The sequence below is a fragment of the Urtica dioica genome, chromosome 5 (assembly GCF_054948205.1).
Source record: "Urtica dioica subsp. dioica isolate 48M chromosome 5, U.dioica_male_clone48M_v1_H2, whole genome shotgun sequence".
Classification (NCBI taxonomy): domain Eukaryota; kingdom Viridiplantae; phylum Streptophyta; class Magnoliopsida; order Rosales; family Urticaceae; genus Urtica; species Urtica dioica.
In genome coordinates, this window is record NC_142760.1 from 39,868,379 (window position 1) to 39,883,515 (window position 15,137).

The 15,137-nt window shown below is 37.5% G+C and overlaps 3 protein-coding genes across 3 annotated transcripts; 1 reads left to right on the top strand and 2 right to left on the bottom strand.

Moving 5' to 3' along the window:
* Positions 1–887: 887 nt before the first annotated feature.
* Positions 888–4,357, top strand: FIE (Transducin/WD40 repeat-like superfamily protein). The gene is made up of 13 exons (XM_089614707.1): positions 888–1,163; positions 1,668–1,733; positions 1,868–1,990; positions 2,472–2,552; positions 2,636–2,728; positions 2,834–2,909; positions 3,086–3,165; positions 3,239–3,310; positions 3,442–3,501; positions 3,590–3,686; positions 3,817–3,880; positions 3,980–4,039; positions 4,128–4,357. The coding sequence occupies exons 1-13, from the start codon at positions 987–989 to the stop codon at positions 4,192–4,194; spliced, it is 1,116 nt and encodes a 371-aa protein (XP_089470833.1). The 5' UTR covers positions 888–986; the 3' UTR covers positions 4,195–4,357.
* A 40-nt stretch (positions 4,358–4,397) lies between these two features.
* LOC149398450 (amino-terminal region of chorein) lies at positions 4,398–12,481 on the bottom strand. Its single transcript, XM_089614705.1, has 20 exons — positions 12,071–12,481; positions 11,854–11,942; positions 11,471–11,580; positions 11,325–11,379; positions 11,114–11,202; positions 10,885–10,951; positions 10,745–10,807; positions 10,082–10,252; positions 9,875–9,968; positions 8,979–9,058; positions 8,803–8,878; positions 8,628–8,671; positions 8,445–8,512; positions 7,742–7,827; positions 7,501–7,658; positions 6,091–7,408; positions 5,737–6,011; positions 5,384–5,578; positions 5,154–5,310; positions 4,398–4,921 (listed from the first exon to the last, which is right to left on the bottom strand). Exons 1-20 carry the CDS (start codon positions 12,180–12,182, stop codon positions 4,659–4,661), a joined length of 3,570 nt encoding a protein of 1,189 aa, XP_089470831.1. The 5' UTR covers positions 12,183–12,481; the 3' UTR covers positions 4,398–4,658.
* A 134-nt stretch (positions 12,482–12,615) lies between these two features.
* Positions 12,616–14,136, bottom strand: LOC149398451 (uncharacterized). The gene has a single exon (XM_089615931.1). The coding sequence runs from the start codon at positions 14,127–14,129 to the stop codon at positions 12,849–12,851; it is 1,281 nt and encodes a 426-aa protein (XP_089472057.1). The 5' UTR covers positions 14,130–14,136; the 3' UTR covers positions 12,616–12,848.
* Positions 14,137–15,137: the final 1,001 nt, after the last annotated feature.

Consider the following 15,137-nt stretch of genomic DNA (forward strand, 5'->3'; position numbering starts at 1 on the left):
TTGTTTTAATGAAGAAAATCAGAAAACAGATTTTTAGGTGTTTTCTAATTTTTTCACTCAACTTTTTAACTTTCTTCTCTCTCCCCCATTTGTTTTTTTTACTATCTCCTCTTGACATCTCATTTTCTCCTCCCAACATCATTTCATCTTTCTCACTTTCGACTATCGAATTTGTCTTCGTTTTCCTAGAAAACTCAAGCTTTACAACTCTGGCAAGAAAACTCAAGCATAAATTGAGTCGTGATCCTCTCATCGAGTTGATCAGATTCCACTATTTTTAGCCAAAATTAAGTTTCAAAATATAATAGTTGTCGTTCCGATTCCGGCGACAAACGTGGCATTTTCCGGTAGCTTTGTGACCAATTATCAAAACGAGCGGTACGACAATAATATTCGCAGTAAAAACTTTCAATTAATATATATCTCAACGCTTAATTATTGTGTGGATTATTACATTACAACTACAAAAAAATTGAATATAAAATTTAAAGTTATTTGAAAACAATTACAAAATATTAAACTACAACTAGAAAAATTGAAAATAAAAAACAAAAAACAGTTTGAGTGAACTAACAAAAAAACCACAGTATTTGAAGAATATTTTTAGTAATAAAATTGTCAAATTTTAAATTTTATTATTTTGATAAAATAACATGAATTTAATAATATTTCCGATAAAGATTCCTTCATCTTAGTGTTTTAAAAAAAAAGTGATCTACAATTCCCATCCTAAAATACAAGATACGCTAGTAAAATGAACTTAAATCTACAACTAATGCTTCAAATTTCAAAGTTTCGCAAAACATATTTTTTTTTTAATACATGACACAGTTACTTGTTCTTACAAAATCTAAGGAAACGACACGTCGTTTTTTAAGTGACGAAACTTTTTTTTTTTCCCTGTATCGCATACACAAACAAACAGACGATCTTCTTCGTTACCTGAGAGAGAGAGAGAGAGAGAGAGAGAGAGAGACGGTGGTGGAATGACGAAGTTCACGGTGGGGTCGGAACCGGTGGTGGGTTCTCTCACGTCGGCGAAGAAGAAAGACTACAAAGTCACGAACAGGCTTCAAGAAGGAAAGCGTCCCTTATACGCCGTCGTTTTCAACTTCATCGACTCTCGCTATTTCCACCTCTTCGCCACCGTCGGAGGGAATCGAGTCCGTACCTCTCTCTCTCTCTGCTTTGCAATCAAACAACGGAAAAACCTAAAAGCTATCATTTTTTCTATTTAAATTTAAGAAGCTTCGGTTTTCCTTAGTTGGTGGAACTAAATTTAGGGTTTGAAATGTATTCTCATGTTTGTTCGTTTGTTTCCTTAATGGCTGTCTCAGCTGACTGTTTCCTTCCCGAGAAAATTGCTTTCTTTGCAATAGAAAGTAACAAACGCTTTGGATTTTAACTTCATTTTTTTTTTCTATTTTAGTTCATGAAAGAAAAATTAGGGTTTTGAAATGTAGTTCCGTCTTTGTTTCTTTAATGCTTGTTTCAGGTGACTGTTTATTTTCATGCGAAAATTACTTCCCTTTTGCAATCAAACAGCGGGAAAACTCAAAAGCTTTGGATTTTGTAACTTCACTTTCCATTTTAGTATGTTAAACAAATTAGGGTTTTGAACTGTATTTTCATGTTTGTTTGTTTTCTTTAATTTTTTTGTTTCTCAGGTGACTGTCTATCAGTGTCTTGAAGGAGGCGTTATAGCCGTGTTACAGTCTTACATTGATGAGGATGTGAGTTGTTTTTGTTTTTGTTTTTTCCAAGTTTCTTAATTTGTATATTTTATTTTCCGATTGAATGATAAGAAAAATAACATTTTGTCAAGAGACTTAGACTTATGTGAGTCTAAAATTGCGATGTAGATCAGAAGGACGAGTCTTTTTACACGGTGAGCTGGGCGTGCAGCAGAGACGGGACGCCCTATGCTGTCGCCGGTGGAATTAATGGCATAATCCGAGTCATTGACACGGGCAGCGAAAAGATTCACAAGGTTTTTTCCCATATTGTATTATCTGTAGAAATTAGTGCGAGTATTAGTGCATTGGTGAAAAAAGTACAAGGTTTGGTCATGTCTCATTTATGTGATACTTATGGTATCAGAGCCCACAAAGCTCAAACGAGCATCGGTCTCAAAAGAATGAGATCCGGCCCAAGAGGGGTGATTTAGCTCGAGAGATTTAGTCGTATGCTCTATTTTAATAAAGTTTTGGTTTTTATAAATACCTCGGTATTGTTGAAACAGTAGAGATAGTGTTGAGGTATTTTCTTACAATGAACGTTTTTTATAAAGGCGTTTAGCTAACTTTCTCGTGCCAGGGACCTTACAAAGGTAACTATGGTTATGGGCTAAACCTTTAATCGCCAAGTGGTTTTGAGATTGGACATTTGATATTTAACAATATGGAATCAAAATATCTATTTCTTTTTTACGGGTTCGCTGGTATATAACGTGGGATTTTCTTGCTGTGCAGAGTTTTGTTGGCCACGGGGATTCAATTAACGAAATCAGGACTCAGGCAATGAAGCCGTCGCTTATCATTTCTGCCAGCAAAGTGGGTTTTGTACTTTCCACTTATATTTTTTTTTTGTTAAATGTTTGTCTTGAGTTGTATGTTTATGGGTAAGATTGAATTAGGACGAGTCAGTGCGGTTATGGAACGTGGAAACCGGGATATGCATTTTGGTGTTTGCCGGAGCGGGTGGGCACCGAAATGAAGTCTTGAGTGTGGTGAGTGAGTATAGAACTCGACTTTTGTTTATTTATTTATTTGAGTGCTTAATAGGAAATGGTTTAAGTGATTAATGGTTCAAACTTGGTCTTTGACATTTACAGGATTTTCATCCTTCAGACATGTATCGAATTGCAAGTTGTGGTATGGACAACACAGTGAAGATTTGGTCAATGAAAGGTAGAGCTTGATAATCAAACTACTCGAAATATAAAAAAATAAAAATAGCCTTTTGAGGTATAAACTATAATACTCTCTTTGCTATCTGTGCAACAATTTGTTTGTGTTGTTATGAGTTAATAACAATTCTTAGCTGCGTCGTTGATGATTTTCGCGGTACCTGACTTTTCTTCCAGAGTTCTGGACATACGTAGAAAAATCTTTCACGTGGACTGATATTCCGTCAAAATTCCCTACAAAATATGTGCAATTTCCTGTGAGTGGTCATCAACTAATTCAAGTTCTTGCCTCTATTTTTTTTAATGTGGCTGATATTACTAATTTTTCAGATGTTGATAGCTTCGGTTCATACAAACTATGTGGACTGTACTAGGTGGCTTGGCGACTTTGTCCTTTCAAAGGTATAAATTATTTCAACATTAATAACATAATTCCATGTTTGACCATGGCTATTTTTTTGCCCCTTCATTTCACGGAGGAATCATTTGATATAATGTTATAATTTTTGCTTTCTGATGTACTGGAACATCAGAGCGTGGACAACGAAATCGTGTTGTGGGAACCCAAAATGAAGGAGCAATCTCCTGGGGAGGTCAGAAACTGTTTTTCTTTTATTATTGAACTTTTAGTTTTACTCTTTTGTGCTCTGATCTTGTTCCCCCGAATGTTCTCTTTTTCAGTGTTCGGTCGATATACTTCAAAAATACCCAGTTCCTGAGTGTGATATTTGGTTCATTAAATTCTCATGTGACTTCCACTACAACGCAGCTGCAATAGGTAAAACCCAATAGCCGAACATGACATAGTTTAGTGAGAGACTTTTACACTAGAGAAAACCAAACTTCCCATTTATTATTATTGTTATTATTATTTGTTACTTGAACCTCTTATTAATTTAAACTCGCAGGGAATCGAGAAGGGAAGATATACATCTGGGAACTTCAATCCAGCCCTCCCGTTCTTCTCGCGAGGTTGGTTCTCTTCTCTTGGACACTGCAGTTTCTTATCTTAATTTCTTTTTTCTTTTTGTAATTTATGTGAAACATAATTACCGTTCACTGGCATACTAGGTTGTCTCACGCCCAATCAAAATCTCCGATCAGACAAACGGCTATGTCTTTCGACGGAAGGTGAGTAATAATATACATCAAGTTATATGCCATTGAATCTACATACATTATGTGTCGTTAACACAGAAATATGATTCTGCCGATGCAGTACCATTCTCAGCTGCTGCGAGGACGGGACTATTTGGCGTTGGGATGTCATTCCTACACAAACCTAATTTATTTATTTATTTTTTTTGTATTAGTTGAGGTCTAGTGGAGAGCCTTGGGAATCCTTGTAATGTAAAGCCTGAATTTATTATGTACTGAGTCTTGAAGAATATAATTCTGCATCGAGATAAAGAGAACAAAATAATCGGATGAAAAGCGGCCATTCTCACACGCCACCATGTATTTGTCTATAATTAAAATAAATAAAAACTGTAAAACCAGAGGCAAACACAATACATTACTTTCTGAATGTTTACATGAATATACTGTAGACCGATATTTAGATACAAAACTTTTAAGCTTCTTTGGTGAACAAAAGCTTCCCCTCTTTATACGTATACTCGGCATTAAAACTCAGTATATGCTATATACAAAAAAGAATGGTTGCGAATCTCAATATTCGTAATTGGGACTTGTTTTCAGATCCCAGACCTTTACTATAATGAACAAAATTTGGATGAGCATCGGTGAGCTATATCTGAGTCCGTAACTGTGTCAATAATACCTGCATGCTATCGAGTTTCTGTGTAAGTTGGTTGATTGTAGCGACATGCGAAAAAGGGTCGGAATCGGAGTTGGAATCAGAATCGACGAGGATGCCTAATAGAGTTTCACATTTAGCCTTTGATTCTACGATTGCCTCTTCAAGGGAAGCCACTGTTGATTCCACGCTTGATTGCTGTTCTCCGTTGCCGAGCCTTTCTGACGAGAAAATCTTTTCAATTCCTTCGCTTCCTGAGATTCCATTAATCCATAAACAAATTTTCTTTAGTCCTCAGTTTGAGACTGTCGGATTCTCGTCTATTAAACAATATACGGAGGTCATATAAGTTTTGATTACATGATTGGTGTTTTTATTATACAGTTACTGGACATCTATTATTAATTTTTTTTTTTTATGACCAAAATTCTGTCTTTTGTTTTATCTGTAGTTTGTTTTTTCCTCTCTCGTGAAGGCGTAACTTACCGAGATTGCTTAGTTGATCCATAGCTGCTTGGCCAATGGAACCCTCGAGCTTGAGTAGTCGTATAATTCCAGCTGTAATCCGACCCATCGAATCGACTTCAGATTTGCACAAAAGGGCAAGATGTTGCAGATCATCTTTTGTAACTATTGCCTCAATCTGTGTACAAACTTTTGAGATTAAAAAAAAAAAAAAAAATCATATTAGTTGCGAGTTAGAACTACATAATTACCGGTTCTTTGACAGAAAATTTCACATTTTCGACGATCCACTTCATTTCCTGGTCAGCATTGTCCTGTGGCACCACAATACGAACTTCGAGATTTATTCCTCCTTGAGCCCCTTCAGCTTCATTTATTCCATTTTCCGGCGAACGGATGCTTTTCTGGGCGTGGGGCTTCAATGTCTGCAATCCATCTATGCCAACCTGTAAAGAAAATTTTAAGAATATGAAATCAGGAACAACATATCATTTCCAGAACAAAAACAAAGTTGAAAAACAGATTCTACAAAGATTTGAGGTTATCTTTGCACATGTGCCGCCTTAAACGGAAACAATTAATACATATCAGTAAATCTTCTTACCATAATCAATTCAATGGGATATTTCTTCATCCCATTAGACTTTCCGTTGGTCGTGCTCTTCGGGTTACTTTTTGCTTTAACTCGTAGATTCTTGAAAGTTGTGTGCCAACACCTTTCTTCTCGGCCCGTGTGGTCAGAAAACCACCAAGTTTGTGCCATCTCTTGTGCACCTTCAAGAGCAAATAACCAGTTCTTCAGCTCTACAGAGACATCAATGTCATCTGGGCTCCCCACGTGCAAAAGCCCACTTTCTTTTTCATCTCCCGAACTTCCATCTGAATAAAAAAATAATTGAAATCATGAAAAAATTCATAATTCTCTATTTAAAACATGCACATGCGATCCATTTCGTACCTTCGAGACTATCGACTAGAGATGGTGTTTTGAAAAGTTTCGACAACGGTCCCGCCCTTAAGTTATCTAGTCCTTTCGAGAGCCCTTTTCCAGGACCACCATCGGGACCGAGTACTCCAAAGCGGTGCAGCAGAGCTTCGGCGTAATTCATTCCTCCTCCTAAGCGAAGCCCCGAAATGCACGCTGACACACTCAGAGAATGGCACTCGATATCCGCTTCATCCAAAGGGATCATATGTTCAATAGCTATATACATAAACGGGTCAACAAAGATATTTGGTGGTCGTTGGTTTCCTTGGTTGTGCACCCAAAGGACTGGTTTAAGCTGAGGATATCCATTCTCGCACACCGAGAGATCGTTTCCATTTGAAGGTAATGCTAAACCAAGGTTTCCTTCGGTGTCGACGCAATCCACCTCGACATTATCCCATTGTAAAGTGGACGAAACAGCAATAGCACCACCAAAGGTCCTGTGAGTAACTTTGACGAATAGATCATTTCCAACAAACTGTACCAATGGCATATCCTGAACGTTATCAGAAGAAGAAGACTCCAAAAATCTAAGCCTTAGGTCTTTCACAACTAAACTCACTCCTGTATCACTAGGAACCTTATCCATCAAATTCCCAGAAGTTTTCGCACCGCTACTTTTCTTTTTCCTTGCAGCTTTTCCAATGCCAACGATCTTTTCACTTACACTTCCCAGGTACGCATAAAGATCGAGGACAAAAAATAACTGTTCAACGGACGTGTTCGAACTATATTGTTCACAAGCAACCCCGACTCTGACAATTCCACCTGGAGGAGGCACATTTGTCAATGGACTCCCGTCAGCAGTTACCATAGCTACTTCAATACGGGCATCTTTAAGCTCAACGCATCTCCACTGGCCAGTGGTCGGGTTCAGAGAACTCTGGATTCCAGTTGAGCCTACAGATGTTTCAAGAGATAAGCTAAGCTGCGACGCTCCAGTGGTCCATTTCTTCTGGCTGGCATCGACGGGTTGTCCCGGCCAGAGACAAAAGCAAGCCGGATCCTTCTCCAGTTTCAGCAGCCTCAGTTTTAGTGATGGGGACTCGGAAAACAACAAGTTTTCAATATGAAGCCTTGCTCCGGTGAAAGGATTCTTGACTGTATCTCCATTGCTTGAAGTACTGCTCAATTTTGATGGATCCAAAGGTAAAGTAACATCCAACTCCTTGAGTCTGAAAATCAATGAATTAATGGAGAAATCTGGCAAAACTGAGCCGGGGTTGACAATAACCCCATCGGCAAGGAAGGAACATATCCGTAGACAGGATTCTTCTTGCAGGTCAACCTGACCGATAAACAGGACTATTATTCTTCAGAGGTTATAAGAAATTAAGACGTGCCTCTAGGGAAATTGTTCGATGAAATTATTAAGCGTACCATAAGAGGTTGACAGTTGATAACTGTTTGTGTAGCAAAGGATGGAGGGATTGGGGAGGGCTTAGTTTGAAGGGAATGGAGGCATAGTATAGGGACACCCTTGATTAACTGCCATTGCTGTTCACCGAAAGGATTTATAGGAGGACAGAAGTTCTTGGCTGTCCAGAGAAAACCATGTAAAATCAAATCTTAAATGATAAACTGAGATAGCAAGCATATGTAGACTAATCTTATCACTAACCGAATTCAGGAACAGAAACGGGTTCCTCTGTAACAGCTTGCATCGATGGTTGCACTAAGGTGCATGGTGGCCGTGAAAAAGTATCCCTACAATAGAAAATAGTTAGATTTTGTAGCGAGATCGTGTATGTGTAATTAGTTGTATTTGTAGAATTACCTGTTTTTTTTTTATATTTAAGGATATAGAAGTTAGACGTCGCTAAACTTTATCTATAATAGCTTCTTGTACTCTCTAATTAGTTAGGGTTGTAGTCCTATTCGAGTCATCAGGCTTAGTAATGAAACTCAAGCTATTTTATCGACCAAATATACCCATCTCGACGGCCATTATTATTACTAATATTTTTAGTTTTTTAGGAGAAACAAACTATTTATTAAAGAAAAAGAAAATAAGAATTTTAAAGGCAATGACACTGTGTCCAAGTGAATATTCAGTTCTGTGTCAATCCCATTCTATTCCAGCAAAAAGTTTGAATTGAATTTAGTAAATTCCTTTTACAATAGAACACAATGCTTAGTAATAAAATAAACAACGCCAATAATAATATGTTTATAGCACCTGATAATAAATAAAAGACATGCATTAGGCTGGATCAACATGCATTATAAACCAAATCATTAAACTTATATATTTCCAAAAGAAAAATTTCGGAAATACACTAGAGAAAAATTCCAGGAAAGAGTTGGAATATAAAGAAACCTGCCTTAAGAAAAGTCCAGCAACCATAACCTTTGTCAAGTTGTTGTCGTCCTCTGCATCAGAAACGCTAGTCTAAAAAGCGAAAGCATGTACAAAATAAAATCCTCAGAATCATGATGAAACTGAAATTTGGGAGGAAATACTGTCAACTAGGTCAACAAGACTACTATCAAGTTTCAGACTATACCCGAGAAAAGAAAAGTGACTGCACCAAAAGTTCAAGCTGAAATTCTGCAATGTAATTGACATATTTATTGGCATGTTAACCATGAGTATTTTCGACAGAATTAAGCATTGTAGATGTCCATAGTATCAATCATAGAATACATAAAATCAACTCAATTTTCATGGTAATCCCTAACCTGTATCCTTAATACATAGAAATATATGGTCAACAACAATAGATATCAGCGAACGCCCAGCTGCTTCTACAGATCTCTGCAACAAGTCAATGAAGGAAATAAAACCAAGTTATAATGCATGTTTTGGATTTGCAAGAGAACATATTAAGACAGTAAAAAGGAATAAAGAATAAAACCTGCTGAGCCTTTGGATCAACATCTCCACGATTTAGACAGACATAAAATCCAGTCAAAAAGCGAAGAAGAGCACGTAATCCTGCAGTATGTCATGAATATGAATACGGAGTCAGACCTGTGCTAGATATATAACATTCTGCCAGAAACTTTGTGTTACGTGGAAGTAAATATGAGTCAAATGATACTTTCATTGGTGAAAACAAGCTTAGAAATACATCCTTCGAGTGCAATAATCTCTAACTAACAGATCAGATCAAATTAACAAATAAATTTAAAGAATATAGCTGTTCTTTACAATAAGAATCACTTGCAACTTATCTAACTACAAAAAAAAGGGGGCGCTCTAGATATATAGCCATATGAAAACTTAAGCTTTGCCATATAGCAAACATTTGGTAAATTTTAAGTAAATAACCACAAGATTTTATTAACAAAGCCAAAAAGACATCAATAGTTGTAAATATTTGTTAATAATTGTAATTAACCACCAGACTCCAAAGATATAAATGGAATGCTAAAAACGTCCAAACAATGCCACATCACCATACTGGCTATTTACTTAAAATTTACAAAAAGTTTGATATTTGGCGATTCTCCAAATTTGGTGGCTTAGTTACTCAATTAATTGTAAAAAAAAATTTAAAAAAAGACATTAATAGTTGTAAATATTTGTTAATAATTGTAATTAACCACCAGACTCCAAAGATATAAATGGAATGCTAAAAACGTCCAAACAATGCCACATCACCATACTGGCTATTTACTTAAAATTTACAAAAAGTTTGATATTTGGCGATTCTCCAAATTTGGTGGCTTAGTTACTCAATTAATTGTAAAAAAAAAATTAAAAAAAAAAATATTCAGATAATTCATGTCTTTCCGCACTATGTATTACCTGGTTCACTTAGTGCAGGACAAATAGCTTCGGTGATATGTAACTGAACCTCAAGCCCAACTGGACTATTTAAGTCGGTCCTCTGCACTGTGATCTGGACAGGGTGACAGACAGAAATTAAGCTTCCCGTCACCCCGTGCTCTATAGCCTCGGATGATGAAGTGATAAATTCATCAACGACTAACCCTGTGATTACAATAAACTTACATATGCTTCTCCAGATATTCCTTCTATAAAACGCTCCCCTCCAAAGAAAGCTCGCTTAGCACCATCGTCGTCTCTTCGGGTTCCCCCTTCTTGGGAACACGCTACATTAGCATCCATGAACATATCAGGATGAGGTAAGAGATCAATAGACAGTGACTCCCACTCGAGTTTCTGGAAAAAAAAAAAAATAATAATAAAAAATTAGCCAAATAAACCACCGAAATCTAAGAATTGCTAGATAGCCAACTTTTTGTAATTTTTTTGTAAATAGCCACCTCAACTTATTCACGACACTCTAAAAGACAAAAATACCCAAAAACATTCTCGCCTATCTTGGGTTTTTTTTTGTTTTTTTGCCTTTTTGAGTGCCGTAAATAAGTTGAGGTGGCTATTTACTAGAAAATTTACGAAAGGTTGCCTATTATACAAAACGCTAAAAGTCAAATGGCTATATAGCTAAAAGACCAATAAAAAAGGCATTTGCATGATAATTCAGCACTCACACGAAGCCTATCACAGTGAAAAATGTATATCATGGACGCAGATAATAACTAGGCATACACAAACAATAAGAAACTTTAAGACACGCAAAACATTGTGAAAAGGAGGCTAATCCCTATAGATGAAAGGAATAACTTTTATACTAGCAGAGTAGGGTCTTACTTTGAACACATATATGTACTTGTTGTTAGCAGAGAAGTCGCGTGCCTCCTTCAGGTTTACAACCTGTAAATAGTATATTCGGTAAAGGTGAGGTCAAACGTGGTCAAGAAATCAACCCAATGATCATGTCAATATTTCACCTGCCAATCTTCATTAGTTGTGTACAGCAAAAGATTGCGTATAGTGATGGATGCTAGAGGCGAAGCCCTGAGCCAGCAAGCAAACGAGAGGGTAAAAAATGAAGGGAGGTTTTAACTAACACAACTTTAAAACAGATACAAGAAGATGAATAAAAACTCTGAACGTGGGAAGAGTGAAGAATTTAAGTATATATTTTAGGCTCTGAATTCCCACACAATAAGTAATTACCAGCTCGCCCCTCCTTCCTGTCGAGCGCCCCCACGAGTTTCAATCAAGAGATTGACGGTACGAATCTCTACAGTCATTCCATCTGCAATCTGAAAAGCGTAGACGATTAATTGTTTATACATTATAATATCTAGTTCAATGCATGCATTTAGCCAGCATTTTTTTAGACCAAATAAACAATCCATAACCCCATAATAGAAAAAACCCAAACCTTATCGGCAAATCCATAACCACTACCCTTCTTGAAGCTAGGGGATGACTGAGAACTGCATATGGAAGCAGAATTTTTCGACTTATTTGTACCGAACGCTCTGCAGAATCATTAAACGAAAACCAGAAAATCTTAAATCGCATTACCTGCCCGGGCTTCTTTGAACATCTGCATCGGGATTCTCCTCCAGAACCAAATCAAGTCTATCAATCTGAACGACAATCGGCTCTACTTGTACATTACTCACCGATGGAAGCTAGCAAAAAAAAAAAAAGTTATTGTCAATCTAATAAACAACAAACTAATATTATCCTAAAGAAAACTCACTCTATTCATTCAATTCTTTTTACTAAACCAACATATCTCCACTTGTTTATGTTCCCAACAGCAAATAGGTATCATAATTTACGTCCAAGCTTATCAGACTAGAATCCATACATTCCAGAGTCCATTTAACTCAATCCTCAGCGATCAAAGCATAAAATCATTCAAATTGTTAACAAACAAAAAACCGAAATGAATCACCAACCACAATCTCCAGTTTCCCAACTTTCGCAGTCGTGACGTTCAGCGCTGGAGGCAATCCGATGCTCGAATGCAAAGCGTCGCCATCGATATCTAATAAAATTAAAGATTAAAAAAAAAATCTTCAATCCAAATCTCGAGATCATAACTTTGAAAATGCAGCCAGAACAGGCACGAACGATGAATTGAGCTTAAAAAAGAAAGTTACTTTAGCGATATACCTAAATTGGAAAGCTGTACGGTCCGTCCCTGCAACTTGAACTGGTCTCTGGAGAAGGACTTTAACCAGTACTTTAGCGTGTATTCCAATGCCCTAGCGAGTATGGACTCCATTGCTGTCGCTGCTCGGACCTCGCAGAAGCTTATCGATCCACCACCGCGAAGAATGAGCGAAGGGCTTTCAAATCCTCGAAATGAGCATTTGACAGAGAAAAAAAAAAGTGGGGATTTCGGTCTGTGATTGAGCTCTCAAGCAGTATGGAATCTCAGAACAGAGCAGAGGAGAGAGAGAGAGAGAGAAGGTGGCTCTCACGTGCGAGGCGGTGTGTCCGTACTTTTGGCACGTGCTCTCTCGGTCTCTCTCTCTCTTTTTTTTTTTTTTTTCTTTCTTTCTTTCTCTCTCTCTCAACCTGTATATTGTGTCAGAATGTTGATTTGTCATCGTGTTAGTGACTTAGACCAACTCCATCGGATAACACTATTTTCTACTCTATTTTATAGTACATGTCACATCAAACACTACCTCATCTCCAACCGAATTCTATTTTTTACACCAAATTGAAATATTAATTTTATATTCAACTTTCTCTTATTTATTTCTATACCCTTATATTTATTTAATATATTTTAATTATACCACTTATTCATTATTTAATAATGAAGTATTACTCCATAAAATTATTGAAAATACAAATTAACACAAAGTAAACTTAATATTTATCAAACACAAAATACAATACAAAACAAATAACATAAAATAAAATAAATAAAAAAGTACAATTACACATCTGAATTAGAATATCTCTCCCACAAATGGTCGATCAATGCATTTCGGAGCGTGATATGTGCATCTTTGTCTCTTATTTGTCTGTAGCGACTGAAAAACTCATGAAATCGTGTATCATCATTCTCCGCTAATTCAACCCCCAATGGTGGCGTTTCTATGTTAACTTCAATGGGCACATTGAGATCACGCTCATCTTCTATTATCATGTTATGCATTATTATGCATGTAGTCATTATATCTTTTAAGACATCTTTTCTCCAAAATCTTGACGGTCCCGCCACAATTGCAAACCGTTTTTGGAGAACTCCAAAAGCACGTTCTACGTCTTTTCTACAGGATTCTTGCTTCATTGCAAAATATTGTTTTTTTCGACCACGGGGTTCTCGAATAGTTTGAACAATAGTAGACCATTTTGGATATATACTATCAGCCAAATAATAACCCATATTATACTCATTTCCCTGTATGATATAATGAGCGGGAGGAGCAATACCTTGAGTGAGATTGGAAAATAGGTGAGAAGACTCTAACACGTTGATGTCATTGTTGCTTCCCGGCATGCCAAAATAAGCGTGCCATATCCAAAGATCATAATCAGCCACAGCTTCTAGAATAATTGTAGGTTTTCCGCTACGACCCGTATATTGTCCGGCCCACGCGGTAGGGCAATTTTTCCATTTCCAATACATACAATCCAAACTACCCAACATTCCCGGAAAGCCACGTTGTTGACCTATATGGAGAAGTCTAACAACGTCATTAGGAGTTGGTGATCTTAAATATTGCTCAGAAAATACCTCCACCATTGCTCGGCAAAACCTCTTCGGGCTTTCAATTGTCGTGGACTCTGCTATTTTGCAGTACTCGTCTGTGGCATCTGCCGGAAGACCGTAGGCCAGCATCCGAAAGACAGCAGTTATTTTTTGAAGTGGTGACAACCCAAGTCTGCCAGCACGATCCAACCGTTGTACAAAATAGTTGTCGTGACTTTTAACAGCATCCACTATTCGGAGGAATAAAGAGCGAGACATTCGATACCTCCGACGAAACATGGCCTCGTTGTAGAGCGGAGATTCTGAGAAGTAATCATTGAAAAGTCGCCGGTCTGCACTCTCTCGATCCCGATTGATGAAAGCACGTCCTGGAATCGAGCCTCCTACGTTGCGCTCAATGGTTTGGTCGACGGCATGTTCGTTGAGAATTTGCATGATCGTGATATTATTTTGGATAATTTGATGACATATAGCATCCTCCTGCTCATCAATTTGAGCCATTTGAAGTTGAAAATCATTATCAGAGGAAGAAGATGATGAATTAAAACTCATTTTGAGAGATGAATGATGAAAGATGAAGTGTGTTAGAGAATGTGAATTCAAATTCATTTGAACCGAGACTATTTATAGGGCGTTGAGTGTAGATTCTTGATGGGTGGTGGCATTGAGTGGTCACATCACGTCAGAACCCGGGAAGCGTGAGATTCTTGATGGGTGATGGCATTGAGTGGTCACATCACGTCAGAACCCGGGAAGCGTGAGATTCTTGATGGGTGATGGCATTGAGTGGTCACATCACGTCAGAACCCGGGAAGCGTGAGATTCTTGATGGGTGATGGCATTGAGTGGTCACATCACGTCAGAACTCGGGAAGCATGAGATTCTTGATGGGTGATGGCATTGAGTGGTCACATCACTTCAGAACCCGGAAAACGTGAAAGCTTTGGTGAGTAGTGGCATTGAGTGGTCACATCACGTCAGAACCGGTTCGGGAAGCGTGAGAGCTTTGATGAGTAGTGGCATTGATTGGTCACATCACGTCAGAGCCCGGGAAGCGTGAAAGCCTTGGGTGAGAAAATATTCTATAAATAATATCTTCCATAAGTTGTGTTTTCATCCAAAAAATTACTGAGCCTTGAGTACGATACATTACAAGAAAATGACAAGTCGAGCTTCTGGATACTCTCATGAAGAAGACCGACTTCTTTGTCAAGTTTACATGGAGATTTCTCAAGACCCTATCATTGGTATATACCAATCATCTGATAGTTTTTGGAGCCGTGTTGAAAACAGCTACAACAATGCAAAAAAACCAACTTCGGAGATGCGTTCAAAGCGATCAATTCAGTCCCGAATCCAAGTAATTGAGAAAGCAACAAGGAAAATCCATGCATGCATTCGGCAAATTGAGAATAGACACCCGAGCGGTGCTTCAACTGAAGATATTGTGAGTATTTTAACTATTTTTATCTTTTTTTTTAATATTATGTTATTGTAATTGGTTATATA